Source organism: Chiloscyllium plagiosum, chromosome 17, assembly GCF_004010195.1.
Source record: "Chiloscyllium plagiosum isolate BGI_BamShark_2017 chromosome 17, ASM401019v2, whole genome shotgun sequence".
NCBI classification, from domain to species: domain Eukaryota; kingdom Metazoa; phylum Chordata; class Chondrichthyes; order Orectolobiformes; family Hemiscylliidae; genus Chiloscyllium; species Chiloscyllium plagiosum.
The window spans coordinates 68,797,257-68,818,180 of NC_057726.1; the positions used below are offsets into that span (position 1 = coordinate 68,797,257).

At 43.5% G+C, this 20,924-nt stretch overlaps 1 protein-coding gene across 1 annotated transcript in view; it reads right to left on the bottom strand.

The window, feature by feature from the left end:
• slc38a8a (solute carrier family 38 member 8a) overlaps nucleotides 1-20,924 on the bottom strand; it is a 47,669-nt gene that overhangs the window by 8,226 nt on the left and 18,519 nt on the right. The window contains exons 3-7 of the mRNA XM_043707379.1: nucleotides 20,742-20,898; nucleotides 19,911-20,012; nucleotides 17,372-17,429; nucleotides 8,465-8,579; nucleotides 4,994-5,141 (exon numbers count right to left, since the gene is read on the bottom strand). Of these exons, the coding sequence (XP_043563314.1) occupies nucleotides 4,994-5,141; nucleotides 8,465-8,579; nucleotides 17,372-17,429; nucleotides 19,911-20,012; nucleotides 20,742-20,898 (580 nt within the window). The remainder of the gene's footprint in view (nucleotides 1-4,993; nucleotides 5,142-8,464; nucleotides 8,580-17,371; nucleotides 17,430-19,910; nucleotides 20,013-20,741; nucleotides 20,899-20,924) is intronic.

The following is a 20,924-nucleotide window of genomic DNA, read 5'->3' on the forward strand; positions in this document are numbered from 1 at the left end:
AGATGTTAGGGGTAGATTTTTTACTCAACGAGTCGTGAGTTCATGGAATGCCCTGCCAGTAGCAGTGGTGGACTCTCCCTCTTTATGGGCATTTAAGCGGGCATTGGAAAGGCATATGGAGGATAGTGGGCTAGTGTAGGTTAGGTGGGCTTGGATCGGCGCAACATCGAGGGCCAACGGGCCTGTACTGCACTGTATTCTTCTATGTTCTATGTTCTAGTCCTGGGGACAACAAACCTCTCACAACCTTACCTTGTAAAACCCCTTAAGAATATGTTTCAACTGAATCAGCTTGTAGGTTAGGTGGGCTTGGATCGGCGCAACATCGAGGGCCAACGGGCCTGTACTGCACTGTATTCTTCTATGTTCTATGTTCTAGTCCTGGGGACAACAAACCTCTCACAACCTTACCTTATAAAACCCCTTAAGAATATGTTTCAACTGAATCAGCTCTTATCATCAAAATTTATGTTCAGTCTGTCCCTCTCACCTCAGAAATTAATTGAGTGAACTGTCTTTACCCTCCCTCTAGGGTATGTGCCAAAAATGCACAGCGCTCTGAATGTGGCCTCACTAATGATTAAATTATTGTACTCAGACCTCTTTTCACTTACCCTCTGCATAATGACATTCGGAGTCTCTCAGAATGACACCATTTCCCAACTTATAAAATATTCTACTTATAGAGTCATAGAGCATAGAAACAGACCCTTCGGTCCAACCAGTCCATGCTGACCATAATCCCAAACTAAACTAGTCCCACTTGACTGCACTTGGCCCATATCCCTCCAAACATTTCATTTCACTGCATTAACAAGTTGCCCCTGAAGACTTTTTAAAATCTTTCTCCTCTCATCTGAAAAATATGTCCCCTAGTTTTGAAATCGCCCACCCTCATGAAAAGACACCTGCCATTCACCTTATCTATACCCGTCATGATTTTATAAACCTCTATGAAGTCATCCCTCGACCTGATACGTTCGAGTGAAAAGAGTCCCAGGCTACTTTTACCCTCCAACGAAACTAACACCACGTGATATTCTATTTGCTATGTTCTTTCCACTCGCTGTATCTGTTGATGTATTTTCTACCTCCTCACAGCTTACGTTCCCAACTAATAGTACATCTTGGACCTCTAGATACTTTCTAACAACCTATTCAGAGATATCACTGCATACCTCTGGAGGAGATGGGAACTGAATCCTGGCTCAGAGGTAGGGATATCGCCACTGTACCACTCGACTCCCTCATCAAATGCTTGATTTAAAGTTGTAAAACTGATCTTGCTGATTAGAATCATAGAATCCCGACAGTGTGGAAGCAGGCCATTTGGCCCATCAAGTCCGCACCACCCTTCCAAAAAGCATTCCACTCAGATGCCACCTCCCCCCCGCCCCCCATCCTATCCCTATAACCCTGCATATCCCAGGGCTAATCCCCTAACCTATACATCCCTGAACACTACAGGTTATTTAACATGACCAATCCACCTAACCTGCACATTTTTGGATTGTGAGAGGAAACACACACAGTCACAGGGAGAATGTGCAAACTCCACACAGACAGTCGACGGAAAAGAATCGAAGAGTGCGGTGCTGGAAAAGTACAGCAGGTCAGGCAGCATCCGAGGAGCAGGAAAATCAACGTTTCAGGCATAAGCCCTTCATCAGAAGTCAAAGGCTTATGCCCGAAATGTCGACTCTCCTGCTCCTTGGATGTTGCCTGACCGGCTGTGCTTTTCCAGCACCACACCCTTGGACTCTGATCTCAAGCATCTGCAGTCCTGACTTTCTCCTTTTTACCCGAGGGCCGAATCCCTGGTGTTGTGAGGTGCCAGTGCTAACCACTAAGCCGCTGTGCCTCCCGATTACTGACTGTAGCCTGCCAACACAAAGATAGCCTGTTTAATTCCTATCATGTTTTCTGTCCGTTAATCAATCCTCTGTCTGAGCTGACATTTTACCCCAGTCCCTTGAGTGCTATGTTGTGTGACATTGCCTTGAACATATTCATCAAGTCCTCCTGGAAGAACTCAAATGCACCACTGCTCACCCCTTATGGACCCCCATTAGTTAAAAAGACAAAATCTCTTTGGCAGAGTAGTCGGATTAATTCTAAAGTCTACTCTTTTCCCATATCAATGTATTTATTTCCCCTTTGAGTATTAATTTTATTATTTTCTGAATTTTACTGTTGACTGTGTTTCCAGCCCCTTTCTGTGCAGTGCTATACAGCCTACAATTCGCCCTGTCAAGAATCTTTCCTTCTGTCATCTTCATTTCCATTAAACTGTGCTTCAAGTTAATCCACCTCACTGTCTCTGGTCCAAGGAGCCCAACACAGCACCTTCACTTATGTTCTATATTCCTTCATTAATATATCATGGAACACAATTGCATATTAACAGCTTCCTAATATGCTTCAAACATTCATGTGCAGACACCCCGACATATTACTGTTCCTCCACCCCCTTTCAAACATTATCGTTGCATCTCCTCATCAGAACATAAAAACTAGGGGCAGGAGCAAGCAATTCAGTCCCTCAAGCTAGCTCCGCCATTAGATACATCAAGGCTGAAGCCACCTTCATTGAGTGCATTGAGTATAGGAGTTAGGATATCATGTTGCAGCTGTACAGGACATTGGTGAGGCCATTTTTTGGAATACTGCATTCAATTCAGGGTTCCCTGCTATAAGAAAGATGTTGTTAAACTTGAAAGGGTGCAGAAAAGATTTACAAGAATGTTGACGGGGCTGAAGTTTTGGGGTTGAATAGGCTGGGGCTGTTTTCACCGGAGCATTGGAGACTGAGGGGTGACATTACAGAGGTATATGAAATCGTGAGGAGCATGCACAGGGTGAACAGCCAAGGTCTTATTCCAGGGTAGAGGAGTCCAAAACTACTGGAAATACATTTAAGGTGAGAGGGGAAACATAACAAAGGGACCTAAAGGGCAACATTTTCACACAGAGGGTGGTGCAGGTGTGGAATCAGCTGCCAGAGGAAGTGATGAAGGCTGGTACAATTACAACATTTAAAAAGCATTTGGATGGGTATATGAATAGGAAAGGTTCAGAGGGATATGGGCCAAATGCTGGCAAATAGAGCTAGATTAATTTCGGATATCTGGTCAGAATGGATGAGTTGGACCGAAGGGTCTGTTTCTATGCTGCACAACTCTATGACTCTGTCTTGGCCTCGACTCCACTTCCTTCCCTTTCTCTCTGTAGCTAAGACCAAATTGTGGAATGTAGTACCATAGTGGTAATGCCACTGGATAGTAATCCTGATGCTCACGTTAATGCACTGGGGGCACGGTTCAAATCGCACTGCAGAAGCTGGTGGAAATCTAAAACTAATTTATTAAAATGCTAGTCTCATAATGGGGACTGTGACAACTATCATCTATTCTTGTAAAACCTATCTGGGTCATTATTGTAATTCAGGGAAGGAAATTTACTTTCCGTCCCAGCCTGGCCTCTCTGAATTCAGACCCACAGCAGATGGGGGCTGACTCTCAACTGTCCTCTAAAATAATTGAAGGAAGGTGCTGAGTTCGAGGACAATAATTGAAGGAAGATGCTGAGTTCAAGGACATTTTAGGATAGGTGACAAATAATGCCCAGCACCCATGAATAAAAAGAGAAAATACCATTTCATACAAGCCTCTGTTAAATTTGATATAAAATTAACCTTGTCATTTCGCTAGATTTCTCCTCCTCTGTTTGTACTCTTCTATATAACTTTCCTCTGAATTCTTCACTTGTTTTGAACATTTGCATCAGAGAGTGGAATTCTCTTCCACAGAAAATGACTGAGGCATGTTTTCCAGAAGGGGTTTGGTAGTGTCCTCAGGGCTAAAGGAATCAAAAGGTATGGGGAGAAAGCGGCAACAGGGTACTTAAGCCATGATCGTACTGAATGGCCAGCGAACCTGAAGGACCGAATGCTCCTATTGCCCATATTTCTATGACATCAAAGAGCACACATTGTCATCAAGGATTACACAGCCAAGTAGTGCTGGCCCTTTAATCACCTACTGCAGCATGGCTGACGCCCAGAGAGGGTAACACTGAGTGGAAGTGCAGTCTTGAATCACTCTCTGTCCAATGGGCCATGGCGTGGCAAATGGAGTTTGGATAAGGTAAATGCGAGGTGTTGCATTTTAGCAAGACGAACCAGGGTGGGACTTACACAGTTAATGGTCGGGCCCTGGGGAGTCTTGTCAAACAGAGAGACCTCGGGGATTGACCTGGGGGTTCAGGTACATACTTCCTTGAAAGTGGCCTTCATTGGTCAGAGAACTGAGTACAGGAGTTGAGACATTGAGACATGTATAAGACATTCACGAGGCCACTTTTGGAGGACTGCGTCCATTTCGAGTCGCCCTCCTATTAGAAAGATGTTGTTAAACTGGAAAGGCTAGAGAAAAGACGAACAAGAATAGCACCAAGACTGGAGGTTTTAAGCTATAAGGAGAGATTGGATAGGCTGGGACCTTTTCCCTGGAGTTTAGGAGGCTGAGGGTGGCCCTATAGAAGTTTATAAAATCATGAGGGGCATCGATAAGGTGAATAACGAAAGTCTTTGCCCCAGAGTTGCGGAGTCCAAAGCAAGAGGGCATAGATTTAGGGTGAGAGGGGAAAGATTTAAAAAGGACCTGAGGGGCAACCTTTTCACACAGGATGATGTGAATATGGAATGAACTGCCACACAGCATGGTGGAGGAAGTTACAATTACAACATTTAACGGACATTTGGAGTGGTGCATGGCTCAGAAAGGTTTAAAGAGATATGGGTCAAATACAGGCAAATGGGTCTAGTTCATTTTAAGATATCAGGTTGGCATGAAAGGATTGGACCCAAAGGGTCTGTTTCAGTGCTATATGACATTGTACTCTCTGACTCTTTGAGTTTTGCAACATCCCACTGAGTATTCGGACTATCATCCTAGTGATACAATTGCACAAAGTTTGGAAAATCACAGCATACCTGCCCAAATGGAGTATTATAGGATAGATGGTGATGATGGAGATCCCAAACAGCAGTCTTCCTATTATAATTAACACCTCATTGTCTGGGTATGACATTAACATATCTGCAGCCACATCTGTACCAAATGTTAAGTATCCGTACATTCCTAGAATAAACCACAGCAGTTGTCCAGTTTACAGAGTTGCTTTTCCAAGAAGACAATGTAAGCTCAGCTCTAGGTACTGTACCTAGTGATCCCTTGCTGAACAGGGCACCCACAGGAACTGATAGTACACCCACAGATCCCCTAACTTAACAGAATCATTGAATTCCTTTAAAGTGGAAGCAGGCAATTCAGCCCATCAAATCTACACCCTGATGTGCATCCAACCTAGACCCACCCTATCCCTGTAACTAAATATTTCCCATAGCTAACCCCTACAGAGCAATTTAGATGGCCAATCCATCTAACCTGCACATCTTTGGACTGTCGGAGGAAACTGGAGCATCTGGAGGAATCCCAGGCAGACACACCCAACCACAGAGGCTGGAATCAAACTTGGGTCCTTGGTGCTGTGAGGCAGCAGTGGTAACCACTGAGCCACCATGCCACAGAAAGTGCTTGCCACTTAAACTAAGCTGCTCTAACTTGTACTGCTGAATCTCACCGGTGTCTGAAAAAAGCACTTGGCAGTGGATAATTTACAGGCTTTTAATTGACTTTCTGTGGCACAGCACGGTTTTGGAGTCAGTTAGCTTAATCTCCTCTCCCTGCTCCATCTCCTGCATTTGAGTGAAGAATTGTTGTCTGTTAAAAAAAAGGAACTGCAGATGTTGGAAATCTAAAACAAAAACAGGAATTGCTGGAGAATCGCAGACGTCCGGCATCATCTGTGGAGAGAAATCGGGTCCAATGACACTTCTTCAGAATATCCAATCAAAACAAGGGTCAATGCACCACAAATGTCAACTTTGATTCCTCTCCACGGATGCTGCCAGGCTGCTGAGATTTTCCAGCAACTTCTGATTTTGTTATTATTGTTTGCAGTAGGTTATTTATTGGGTAGCATCAGATGGTTCTTGCTGCATTATGTCAATGATGGATGACAGGAGAGTGTCTGAGACCATGAGAGTTTCAGGAAGAGATGAGAAGTAAGGATGCCAAAACAGGATTTGTTTTTTATATTGGCAGACTGTGAACAGGGCAGCACTGCAAGAATCAATGCTGGAGCCTCTGATATGTGTAGCTTATACTCATGATTTAGAGAAAGAAGCAGGAGAGTCATGTGTGAACATTAAACTAGGAGAGAAAGTAAGCTGCGAGGGGGATACAGAGAGTTACAGATAGGTGAGGTGAGTGAGCAACAAAGTGACCATGCAAGTGACCATACTTATGCAGGACAGCGCATAACTACAGAAAATAATGTGCTTTTAAAAAGGTGTGGGACTTATAAATGCCAATATTCAGAGAGATTTGGGTGTGCATGTACTGTAGGGAATGCAGAGGGTTAGCGGGCAGGTATAGAAAGTGATTAGGGAGGCAATCATTATGCTGGTCTTTATTATAACTGGGATTGGAGTACAAGAACAAGGAAATCTTGTGGAAATTTCTGTTGAAACCAGACATGGAGAACAGCGTGCAGTTTTTGATCTCTACGTAAGGGATGTAATGTTGGAGATGATGCAGTAAAGGTTCATCAGGTTGGTTCCTGGGCTGGGAGAGGTGTCTAATCTTGAATTGTTGAGTAAACTGAGTCTGTACAGTTTGAAGAATGAGAGATGATCTCACTTAAGTATTCTGAAGGTTAGGCTGGGTCCTAACTAGGGAATCTGGAAAAATGGGGCACAGTATCAGGATAAAGAGATCAAATACTTAGGAGCAAGATAGAAAGTAGCAATATTTTCAATTTCTTCACTCAAAGCATTGTGGACTTTTGAAATTCGCTACACCAGAGAGTGACTGATGTATTGGGTACATTTAGGATGAAATCCCCCCTGAAATGGATGGTAATTGGTAGGAGCTGAGGCAGAAGGCCAGATATGATTGGAGGACTCGATGAGACAAATTGTCTATCCCTGCTTTATTGCATATATTTGTATCATCATCGCCGTCACTGCTACTATCACCATAGACGGGAGCTCCATCCCCATGACTTCTCCTACTTGCCTATCTTCCTTTCCACCTATCCACTCCACCCTCCTCTCTGACCTATCACCTTCATCCCCACCCCCATTCACCTATTGTACTCTATGCTTTTTACCTAGTTGATTGTTACCCTCACTTGTTACCTGTACTTGTAAACAACTCCCTCCTTATCATTGGAATCCACCTCCCCCCTCATTTATCAAAGAAATCCCAAAGTGAGGAAGTAGGCCATTCAGTTGAGCAATTCTACATCGATACTCTGATGAACATCCCACCCAGACCCAGTCCCATACCATATCCCTATAAACATGCATTCCCCATGTAATCCACCTATCCTGCACACCCCTAGATGCTCCGGGCAATTTAGCATGGCCAATTCACTTAACTTGCATGTGTTTGGAAACCAGAGAAAACCCATGCAGACGTGGGGAGAATATGCAAACTCCACACAGACAGTCGCTCGAGGCTAGAATTGAACCTGTATCCCAGGCGCTGTGAGGCAGCAGTGCTAACCACTGAGCCAAGGTGCCACCCTGTTATTGATATATTCAACATATAATCCCTACAGTGTGGAAACAGGCCATTTGGCCCATTTGACCCTCCGAAGAGTATCCCACCCAGACCCACTCCCCTCCCTATTACTCTATATTTATCCCCAACTAATGCACCTAGCCTACACATCCCTGAATCCTATGGCCAATTCACCGAACCTGCACATTCTTGGATTATAGCAGAAAACCGGAGCACCCAGAGGAAACCAATGCAGACATAGGGAAAACGTGTAAACTCTACACAGTCAGTTGCCAAGGCTGGAATTGAACTCGGATCCCTGGCGCTATGAGGCAGCAGTGCTAACCACTGAGCCACCCATTTGCCTTTAAACTTTCTGTTGAGATTAGGGGCAGCTCTAGGGATAAGACTTTTGCCTCCAATTAGCTTTTTGACATCTCAAACGCATGACTTCCCCTCAATGGGGGCGGGGGGCAGAGGGCAGGGGAGTGGAATCAGAGCTATTCAGCCATGAGGTGCATTACAGCTTTGCTTGAAGCTTCCTTGTCTGAGGACCACTATCCAATTGAGGGTCACTAGATGGGGAGCACAGGCAGAATCTTGTCTGATTATTTTCTCCCTCTGGAAGCCAGAGACTCTAATGTATTCCCAAATCCAATCCCATTGAGATTCAGGATGGTACACAACACATTCTAGTTAGAGAGAATCCAGCTCTTGTGCATTGACCCAATGAGTTCATGAGGAATCCAGCGCTTTTCATTTTAAATAAAAGGGAAGTGAAAATTAGCATGTCTGAGGAGTGAAGGATGAATGTTGCATTGCTGCATTTTTACCAGTGATGGAGTAAATTAGCAGACACGCCACCATAGAGAGGACAGAGATGAGGATCCAGTGGGAGAGTTTCCTGTTCTCCATCCTGCTGTAGATTGCCACACTGGCCTCATGACACTGCAACACAGGCACAGAGATTCACATCAACGCTCTGAGAGCAGACAGCAATTTCCTTCATATCACTCCCCTCCCAGAAGTATCCCTTTTAGTGACAGATCATTACATCCGGTCGATTGGATATCCAGCAAAGGGAATGAAAGAGAGGGCTTGTATTTACGTAGCACCTTTCACCTCCTTAGGACATCCAAAAGAGTTTTGTTTTAAGTGCCGGTGCCGTATTTTTGAAGTGCAGTTGTTGTTCCAAGGCAGGAACCCATCAAAACGTTTACATAGAACATAGAACACACAACATACAGCATAGAACATAGAATATAGAACAGTACAGCACAGGCCCTTCAGCCCAAGATATTATGCTGAACATGATGCCAAACTGAAGTAATCTCTTCTGCCTGCCCTTGGTCCATATCCATCCATTTCTCACATACTCATGTGCTTATCTAAAAGTGCCTTAGATGTCACTACTGTATTAGCCTTCACCACTATACCTGGCAGTGTGCTCGAGACTCCTATCACTCTCTGTGTAAAAATCTTGCCCTTCCCATCTCCTTTGAACTTTCCTCCCTCACCTTAAATGCACACACTCTACTGTTAGACATTTCAACTCTGGGAAAAAAGTTCTGGCCGTCAACCCTATCTATGCAATTTACACAAAGCAACACACACACACACACACACACACGCAGACACACACACACATTCACACTCACACACACACACTCACACACACACACACACACACAGACACACACACACACAATGGGGGAATAACCTACTCTTTTTTAGCTATTGCCACAGGATGTCTGATGTTTGCCCAAGAACTGGCTAATTGATGCTATAGTTAGTTGACATAATGTGCTCAGATCTATGGAGTGGGAGTTAACTGCATGATTGAATTAGGAGGACAAGATTGTGAGGAGAGAATTCAAGAATGCATGTTACAATGGCTTCATATTTAATAATTATTGTAGACCTGTGTTTGAAGGGGTGAGAATACCTGAACTGGTTTTTGAACACGTCAATGAAAGAATAGCAGAACTGTTTTTTAACAAGGTATTTGTTAGAAGTCATACATCTTGTGATAACTACTGGAGACTCCCTGATAGGTTTCTGTTGGTTAGGTTATAGAGTCATAGGATTGTAGAGCATGGAAACAGACCCTTCTGTCCAACTCATCCATGCTGACCAGATATCCTAAATTAATCTTAGATTGTTGCTTCTGTGTAGGAGGTTGTTTTGAGTTTTCAGGTGGGGAAAAGGAAGAGCTTCCCAGCTGAGATCTCCTATTTTGAAATAGAAACCCTCTTGCGCATCCAGTGTGATACCTGTTGGAACTCCTGCCAAGCATCCAGAAGAATCCTTGAGACTGTCTTCCATAAGGAAGCTGAATAGGCAAAAAAGATCCCAGAGACATCCTCCATTGTACACTAGAACATGAGACTGACAACTATCTGACCATTCCACATCTCATAAAGTCATGGAGTCATGCAGATTTAAAACACAACCCCTCAGCCCGTTGAGTCTGTGCTAGTTTCAGATTCGGGTGATTTTTTTTCCCTTCATATCCTGTCTTTCCAGGCCCAAAACTGTTTACAGTAATCCTCCTGAGGTCTGCCTAACACCCTGTATTATTATACATCATTCTCTTTTAAATAAAGGCAATCATTCTATTTGCCTTCCCTATTACCAGCTGAACTTGGATACTAGCATTTTGTGATTTATGCACAAACATGCCTAAATTCATCCATTCTATGGATTTCTTGCATACTTTCTCAATTTACATAATATTCAGCTCTTCCATTCTTTCTGTCAAAGAGCATAATCTCGCATTTCCTACATTATATTCCATTTGCCAACTTTTGCACACCCATTTAACTTCTGCACAAAATTTGTGTCATCTCCACCACTGGCCTTCCCATCTATTTTTGTCATCTGCAAACTTGGTAATAGCATATTCAATTTCCTTGTCCAAGTCATTAGTGTATATTTGTTAGAACCCTCTCTGATCTAACAATGTTGATTTATGAGCTGGAAATGACTGGTGGACACTGGGACAACTTGTGGTATAATTAAAAAAAGACCAAACAGGCTTTGTTTGTTTGTGAGACTAGTCCTGGTGGATAATTGCAGACTGACCTGTGGTTAAGAAGGTTCCAGTGGACTCAGCAATCCCCAGGGAGAGCATTGTCTTTTTTTTAAACAGCACAAGTTGGCTATTAATGAGGCCATTACCTGAGAATTGGTTCTAGCAAGAAGAGACTCTATGTTCAACCAAGTTGAATATAATTGAAACACCAGGAGGAGTTGATCAATCTATTAAGAACCAGAATTAAAGTTTTTTTCTTTGCTATGTTTACGAGGAGATGATTCTGGGCTGCTGCCGTAACAGCATGAAGATTGGAAAGCTTCCTGCCTGATCTGAGGCACCAGCTTCTGGAAGTCTAAAGTGTGGAAAGCTGAGATAGATGCTCTGCTGTCTTTGACTGGGTGAACTGAGAAGCTGACCATGAACAATGTTTCAGCAAAGTACAGCCTGGAAGACCACAGTTATGCCTATGAAACAATGCATCGTGAAAGCTACTTAAGTAGCCTTGTTAGATTTGTTATTTTCTTTCATTTACCCCATAATTCTCTGGGTTTGTTTATTCTGCTGTCTTTTGTTTGAATGGGGGCTGAAAACAAGTTTTTCAGTTTAAAGCACAGGCATTAATTAGCTCACCATAGCATTTAATTTTATCTTTGCTTAAATTATGTATTTAATAAATGGTTACATCTTAGGTTTAAGATGCAAATTCAGTATCTATAAATTAACTGCACACAGTCTGTGATTGGTTGGTCAGAAATCAGTTTTGGGACCATTGGAGTGATTATTTGGGAGACTTCAGGTTAATTATACAGTGCAGCGAATGCAGAGGTAGAAAGACTGATTTGGTTTGGCTCGTTGTCTTAACAATTGTAAACAATTGTAGCACTAACACTAACACTAACACTGATTGCTGGGGTACTTCACTAGTTACAAGTTGTCACCCTGAAAATGTGTCCTTTATCCCCAACTCTGTGCCTTCTATTAGACAGTCAATCCTTTATCCAGAATGTGAATGTAGGTACCAAAGCTTTTGTAGCAATCAGCAGATCTATGAAGACATGAAGGTGATGGTGGATAGTTGCTTTTCAGGCTGGAGACTTATGACCAGCAGGGTGTTGCAAGGATCAGTGCTGAGTCCACTTCTTTTTGTCATTTATGTAAATGATTTGGATCTAAATATAAGAGGTATGGTTAGTGAGTTTGCAGATGACACCAAAACTGGCGGTGTAGTGGACAGTGAAAAAGGTTATATCAGAGTACAATGGCGCCTTGAACAGATGGGCCAGTGGGTTGAGGAGTGGCAGATGGGAGTGTAATTTAGATAAATGTGAGGTGCTGCATTGAGTCTCGGTATGGGGAGGTCATGTTGCAGCTATACAGGACATTGATTAGGTCACTTTTAAAATAATGCAATCAATTCTCGTCTCTCTGCAATAGGAAGGACATTGTGAAACTTAAAAGCGTGCAGAAAAGATTTACAAGGATATTGCTGGCATTGGTGAGAGACTAAATAGGCTGGGGCTGTATTGTCAGCAGTGTCTGAGGCTGGGGGGTGACCTTATAGAGGCTTATAAAATCATGAGGGGTCTGAATAGGGTGAATAGGCAAAGTCTTTTCCCTGGATGGGGGAGTCCTGAAACTTAAAAGCGTGCAGAAAAGATTTACAAGGATGTTGCTGGCATTGGTGAGAGACTAAATAAGCTGGGGCTGTATTGTCAGGAGTGTCTGAGGCTGGGGGGTGACCTTATAGAGGCTTATAAAATCATGAGGGGTCTGAATAGGGTGAATAGGCAAAGTCTTTTCCCTGGATGGGGGAGTCCAGAACCACAAGGTTTAGGGTGAGAGGGGAAAGATATAAAAAGGACCTAAGGGGCAACTTTTTCACACAGAGGGTGGTACATGTATGGAATGTGCTGCCAGAGGAAGTGATGGAGGCTGGTACAATTGCAACATTTAAAAGGCATCTGGATGGGTACATGAGAAGGAAGGATAGAGGGATATGGGCCAATTGCTGGCAAATGGGACTAGATTAATTTAGGATGTCTGTTCAGCATGGACAAAAGCTCTGTTTCTGTGCTGTACCGTTCTATGACTCTATGAGGAAGGATGATTTCGAAGTTTTTAATTACAAATGAGTTGATTGAAACTGTCTCTGCATTAACTGCACACTCTCTGAAACATTTAATAATTTCAGCAGAGATCTCTGTCCTCTCTTATTCTTCAGATAGCAACAGTCTCAACCAGATGGAACTGACTGTTTCCTCAGGGTATCCTTACTGTAAGAGTGGCAATCTAACTAAACTGCCAGCCTTTTCATACTGGGGCTAACACTGCGATCAAAAATATCCAACTACACCAACTTTGAAAAATACTTTGTAAGTGTTTGCCTTTCAGGCTTCTCCCACTTTAGCAGGGGGACGAAACTTTGGACGGCACAGTGGCTCAGTAGTTAGTGCTGCTGCCTCACAGGATCTGAGTTTGATCCCCACCCTCAGGAGACTGTGTGGAGTTTGCACATTCTCCCCGTGTCTGCAAAGATTTCCTCCGGGTGCTCTGGTATCCTCCCACTGTCCAAATATACGCAGGTTAGGTGAACTGGCCATGCAAATCTCAGGGGTAGGGCAATAGGTCTGGGTGGGATGTCCTTCGGAGTATTGGTGTGGGCTCGATGGGCTGAATGGCCTGCTTCCACACTTTAGGGATTCTATGATTCTGTTATTGTCTCAATATTGCACAGTCCTTAGAGGGGTATAAAGAGTGTGAGGCAGTGGGGATGAGGATCTGGTGGGAATTAAAAAGGAAATCAGGAAAGCAAAGGGAATGCATATGAAAGCAACAGTTTGGGAATAGAAGTAAGCCCAATGGGATTTTTACGTATATATAAAAACCAAGAGAATAACTATGGAGGACATACGGCTCATTAAGCACCTTACAGATATGAGCTGGAGGATGTGGACTCAATTAATACTGTGCATTGGTCTTTGCAAAAGAAAATGACCATACAGGTCCAGGCTTCAGGGCAGAGGTCTGTGAAAAATTACAAGAAATTAACATTGCCAGGGTTAGTGGATAAATCTGAAGGCCTGAAAGAGATTTCAATCCACTGAGGGAGTCCAGGGAGGAGATTTTAGGGGCCCTGTCAGTAATTTTCACAACCCCTTTGGGAAGGTGCCAGAGGACAAGAGATACTGTTAACATTGTTCCATTATTAATAAAAGGTGGAAGGGGTTGACCAGGAAATTACAGGGCAGCCAGTCTTCCTTTGGTACTGGGGAAAGAATTCTGAGGGACAGAACATATCTGCACTTAGAGGCTGATTCATTAGGGATTGCCTACATGGATTTTCAGGGAAAGTTCCTTTTGACAAATTTGATGGATTTTTTTTTTGAGGTAACCAGGAGTGTTGATGAGGGTAATACTTTTGATGTGGTCTAAACACAGATTATTTTCATAAACTTCGATTGTTTTCACTGGCAAGAGGGAGGCTGAGGGACGACCTGATGGAAGCCTACAGAATTATAAGAGGCATAGATAGGATGGACAGTCAGAGGCTTTTTCCCAGGGTGGAAAGATGAACTCCAAGACGGCACAGGTTCAAGGTGAGGGGTGGGAAGTTTAGGAGAGAAGTGCAGGGAAAATTTTTCAACCAGAGGGTGGTGGGTGCCTGGAATGCACTGCCAGTGGAGGTGGTGGAAGTGGGCACGTTAGCAACGGTTAGGGTGTATCTTGATAAGTACATGAACGGGAAGCAAACAGAGGGATAGAAATCGCACATGGGCTATAAGTAGTTGGTCTAAATAAGGATTAGGAATCAGCGCAGGCTTGGTAGGCCGAAGTGCTGTATTGAATTGTATGAACTTGTACAATTGTACATATATGGAACTTGAAGCGGCTTTTGAGATAGTCCCTCATGGCTGACTGGTCAAGAAGGTGAAAAGCTCATGAGATCCAAGGCAATGGTACATTGAATCCAAAATTGGCTGAGAGGCAGGAAGCAGAGGATGATGGGAGAGGGATGTTTGTGTGACTAGAAGACTGTTATCTGTCCAGCGTGCTGGATGATGTGGAGGTACCGGTGTTGGACTGGGGTGGACAAAGTCAGAAGTCACACAACATAAAAAACTTGTGATACCAAATAAACCTGTTGGACTATAACCTGATGTCATGTGGCTTCTGACTTTGGAGCTCTTGCTGTCTATGATGTACATTATTGGTATGGACTTAAACGTAAGGAGGTCTGAATAAGACGTTTACCAATGACATGAGAGTTGGTAGGGTGGCAAGTAGTGAAAGGGATAGCCAAAAACTACAGGAGGATATCAACATACTGCTCAGCTGGGCACAGCAGTGGTGAATGGAATTCAATCTGGAAAAGTGTGAGGCAATGGCTTTGGGAAGGGCTGACAAACTAAGGAAATGACAGGGCCCAAGAAAGTACTGAATTGTGCATATCCACAGATTCCTGAAGGTAGCAGGGCTGGTCATAGAATAGAATCATAATCCCTACAGTGTGCAGTTACGCCATTCAACCCATTGAGTCTGTACCAACCCTCTGAAGAGCAGCCCACGCAGACCCAGACCCCACCCATCCCTGTAACCTTGCATTTCCAGTGGCTAGTCCATCTAACCTACACATCCCTGGACACAATGAGCAATTTAGCATGGCCAATCCACCTACCCTCTACATCTTTGGACTGTGGGAGGAAATCAGATCATCGGGAGGAAACCCACATGAACACGTAGTTTCACTTCTTTCATGTGTAAATCACAAAACTTTTTTTTAAGTTGCATTCTCAGGTTAGCTGTTAACAATGGTGATAGCTAGACAATATGTTGGAGGTGTTAGACCCCTGTGTTCTCTGTCTATGCCATGATGTTTAGATTGATTCTAATCTAAAAAGTGAGATAACAGAGTACATCAAACTACCATGGTATTCACACAGATGAAAGACTCAACAGACAATCAATTTTTCAATGTATAATTTCAGATACATCACACTGTATATTTTTGCTATAAATTCTGTGTTAGGATTGAGCCCTCCATTATCACCTGATGAAGGAGCGTCACTCCGAAAGCTAGTGTGCTTCCAATTAAACCTGTTGGACTATAACCTGGTGTTGTGTGATTTCTAACTTGGTACACCCCAGTCCAACACCGACATCTCCAAATCATCTCGATAAAGTGATTGAGAAGGTACTAAGAACACTTGGTTTCATCAGCTGAGGCATTGATAACAAGAGCAGGAAGGTTATGCTGGAACTGTCTAAAACACAAATTAGGCCACAGTTAGAGTACTGTGTGCGTTTCTTGTCACTACATTATAAGAAACAACAAACAGAAATTTCTGAAGAAACTCAACAGATCTGACAGCATCTGTGGAGAGAGAATCAGAGTTAGCATTAACACTGGAGTCCAGTGAACCTTCTTCTGACCCTTGTTCTGAAGGTCCAGTACATCCTGGTGCAATCTCGATAAAGTGTGAGAGAAAGCACAGCAGGTCAGGCAGCACCTGAGGAGCAAGACAGACGACCTTTCGGGCATAACCTTTCATCAGGACAGGCTCCTCAGGTGCAGTCTGACCTGCTGTGCTTTATCCAGCATCACACTTTGTCGGCTCTGACTCTCCAGCATCTGCAGTCCTCACCACCTCCTCATGATACAGTCTGCACTTCTTTCTTTCATATAAGGATGCGATTGAACTTGATGAGATCCAGAGGAGATGCAGCAGGGTACTGCGTGGACAGGAGGGTTGGAGCTATCAGGAAAGATTGGATAGGCTGGGTTTGCTTTCCTTGGATCAATGAAGGTTGAGAAGGGACTTGATAGGATTTGAGATTATGAGAATCATAGATAGGATGGATAGAAAAACCCTATATCTTCCATTAGCTGAGAAGTCAATGAACAAAGGGCATAGATTTTAAGTAAGAGATCAAAGGCTCAGAGGTAAGTTGAGGATAAATTGTTTTCAACCAGAGGATGTTGATTTAGAAACTCTTGTAACACTGAAGTATTATGGAGATATTCACTTGCATTGACATAGCTTTCAGGACTAAGAATTATCACTGAAAGTGAGAAGGATTCTTTAATTCCTGGGCAAGGAGAATGGAATATCAAGGCAAGGAGAATGGAATATCAAGGCAAGGAGAATGGAATATCAAGGCAAGGAGAATGGAATTGATTTCCACGCTACTGCTCTTATCATGTCTGACCTGGACACAAGAGATGCTCATCCTAGAAATGGACTGGATATTATTGTGGAAGATAGGGAATATGGAGTCCAACTGAGGCAAATCTGACTGGAGATTAAGAGATAGATTAACTACTAACTTCTTTCTTAATCACTCATTCACAGGATATGGGTGTCACTGGTTAGGCCAGCATTCATCGCCCATCCCAAATTTCCCAGAGGGCAGTTAAGAGTCAACCACATTGCTGTGGGTCTGGAGTCACGTAGTTTCCTTCCCTAAAGGACATTAGCAAACCAGATGGGTTTCTTCCTGACAATTGACAATGGATTCATGGTCTTCATTTGATTCTTAATTCCAGATTTTTATTAAATTCAAATTCCATCATACCCATGGCAGGATTTGAACCCAGGTCCCCCGAACATTACCTGGGTCTTTGGATTAACAGCTAAGCAACAATACCACTAGGCTATCACTTCCCCTTACACCCTTCAGCCACCCTCAAGCACGGCTGTCTTACCTGGAATCCAAAGCAAATTGTTGGCATGACTGTGAAAATGGCTGTCCACGAAGGAACACTGAGGACGGAGAAACAAAATGATGTTTAACATGACTGTCCAGCATGAACCACAACCCCAGTTTTCCAAGGACCTCAATCTATCCAATACCTTCCAGGCCAGGAAATATCTTGACAATTCTCGACGATCCTACTCTCCACAGAAATCTCATACTTCCTATAATGTGGGATGGATGTCTGCTGTCTTATGCAGCACAGCTACTCAAATTGCAAACTGCCATTTAACATCAGGACCTACCAACCATCAATGGACCCACTCCACAGTTTGATTCTTTGACAAATCCATTCCTGTCTGTGGCTTTTTTTTTGCACCTTTTTTTTTAAACAGGCACTGTCTGATGTGGATTCTGTGATTGTCAAAGCTGGTGCCTGGAGGTAGTGCACTGCCGAACGGGTCCCGATGTTGATTCAGTGGGTGAGCTGTCATTTCTGAGATAGAAGGTTGTGTTACAAAAACATCCGTTTGGCTAATCTCACGAAACAGGCCAATTTTAGAAAACCAGAAACCAGCAAAATTTCTCAGAATAAACCACATCATGGAGGCCACTTATTTTAAAAGGACTAACATAATGACCTAATGTTTTTAAAGTGTAGAGACACAATGTATCCCTTTATTGGGATATATCACCACAGGAAATGACATCACCACAGGAAATGACATCACCAACCCAAAGAAGCCCAAACATATAAATAGAAAGCAGACTCATAAACAGCACTTCGCCTGGAGGCCCACTGAAGATGTTACCTCGCAGGGTGACAAAGTGTCTGGAAATGAACCTCCCACCTCAGCGAGCAAACCTACACCCATATCCCTTTGGTGGTGTTTGAGGATAGAAACTGCATGGTTCAGCAGAGGTGTACAAATCAGACTGTATTTTTCCAATGTTCCCTCAGCAAACAACATGATATTTCACTTAGAAATGTGAGATACTGATTTATATTAGCAATATTCACAATTCAGTTCATGGCCAAAAGGAAAATCAAAGAGATCACTGAATCTTCAGCTGACCAACAAGAATATAATTTCCTTGAAATGTTCTGGATCCAAGTTCCCCTCCGTGTTGCAGAGCCACCTGATAAAGGAACAGTTGTCCGAAAGTAAGTGCTTCCAAATAAACCTGTTGGACAATAACCTGGTGTTGCGTCATTTTTAACTTCTTGCAGAGGGTGCTCTTTCCCATCCAATCTCTCTTTCACTCTGATGAATCAAGGATGCAGTGAAGAAGCTACGATAAACTTGCTTAATGCCTTATTCAGTCTGAGCTGGAGTAATGAGGCAGATTAGGAAAGGTATGAGGGTATTAGAGAGGGCGCAGAAAAGATTCATAGAGAGTGGAAGAACTTGAGTTGCCTGGAGAGTGGGAATGCTGGGTCTGTTCTGCCTGGAGAAATGAAGGAGGGAAGCATGTTTGTTGGAGGTATTCCAGCAATCCATGTCATACCACCTTCTCTTCCACTTGCACCATTATTCCTGTTGTGTTCTCTTATTCTCCCTCTCACTGCACTAGTCCTCCTTCACTCTGTCATTCTTCCTTTCCGTTTCACATTCACCCCATCATCCCTCCATCAATCCTCCTTTTAGACATTCATATCTGTATTGTTCCTCCTTTCTTACCCAACTGGACCGACACAGTCAGAGAACAGCCCGTGTGTCTGTTTAATGGAGCAAAGAACGATCTCAACTGTCAGATATGAATCATAGAATCCCTATAGTGTGGAAGCAGGCCATTTAGCCCATCGAATCTGTACCGTCCCTTCAAACAGCATTCACCCAGACCCACACTTATCCACCTAATCTGCACATTTTTGGACTGTGGAAGGAAACCAGAACACCCCGAGGAAAGCCACCCAGACACTTGGAAACGCCACACAGACAGTGGCCCAAGGAACGAAATCGAACCTGGGGTCCTTGGTGCTGTGAGGCAGCACTGAGTCAACGTGATGCCCTAAATATTAGCTGAGAGTGCAACTTTACACATGAATCTCTTTTTGTCAAAGGTATTCAGGATTATAGAGTCAAGGCCATTAAGAGCTGAAATTAACATTTGAAGGGGCCATTTCAAACGGAATAGTGGAAAAGATTGACCTTACTCAGTACGTTGTATGTATGATTTGATGGCTGACATCTAACACTGTGTTATCATTGTCTGACAATCTACTGCTTTCTAAAGCCTAATAGCAGGCAAATACTTCAGTCACCGAGGATGAATTGATGTTGATATAAATAAATATATATATATATATATATATATATATAATAAATGTTATCCAAATGCTGTATCAAACTGGTCAACAAAACCCCATTAAAATTATTTGAATTGATTCTGAATGTGCTGAGGTTTTATAATTCAGTGATGTCCTTGTTGTGTTATTAAAGTGCAGTGCTCCATGCATTGAGCTGCTGGAGTGAGCTGTCATCGCAGATGTGACCATGTTACATTGTGTTCCTCAGCTGTAATAGACAAATCCACAGGGACTGTACCTGGAGCTGTGCTGTTCTGGGATGAATTTGGAATCTGTCTTCAGGTAGAATTTCACCACCACCATAACTGTGAGATATGTAGCTGCCAAGGTTCCCAGGATACTGAGGAAGGGAAAGGATAAGTGAGGAAAGCTCCAATCAACGTTGAGACACACACAGACAGACAGACAGACAGACAGACACACACACGTTCGCAAGTCAATTTGTACATAAGTTAGAAATATTTATATGTTAGATCTTTAAAATTACACCCCTGTACGGGATCACATTTGTATGGATGAGCATTTGTAAGTCAGCCATTAGTAAGTTGGGGACTGCTGTACACACATATACATCCACATACCTGTATGTGCCTCTGATTAGCTCACCTCAATCCTTTGCCATGAGATATTTGACCATTTTAGTGGCCCCTCCATTGACATTTGGACAGGCTTGTTGCAAAATGCTAGGTGCCTGAGGGGCTGAGGGGACCGTGCATAAGGTCAGGGCAACCTGCACCCCCCCCCCCCTCCCCCCAGCCTGACTGGGGTCAATAAAAGTGGACAATTGCTGCATGATCCACACTGTGTGATACTGGCACTAGCCCCTTGTCTTCTGGCCCCTAGCAAACACAAGGGCATCCACTGACCCCATTGGCTGGTGATGCAGTGTAGGAACAGGTATGTCTAGGCCATCGTGCCATCCACCTGAAGAATGTTCAGACAGCACCCATCTCCTCTTGCTCTGATTCAAGACTTGTAGCCCCTACCATCGGTTTGGCAGCCAGCCCCCAAATCCAACTACAAGTCCATCTTGGCACCAATGCAGCACTGCCCAACAGAGTAGCCATACCTGCTGTACTTCTGAAAGCTGAGCTCCTCCGGGATTGATAATGGCAGGATGACAAAGAGGCAAACGCCGGAGAGTCCCAGTCGATGGTCCGTGTACCAGGGCCGGGGTGGGTCCGCACCATCTGCCATGGTTTCATTATTCGCCATTGAGTCACACACTGAAACACAACACAACGGGCTAATC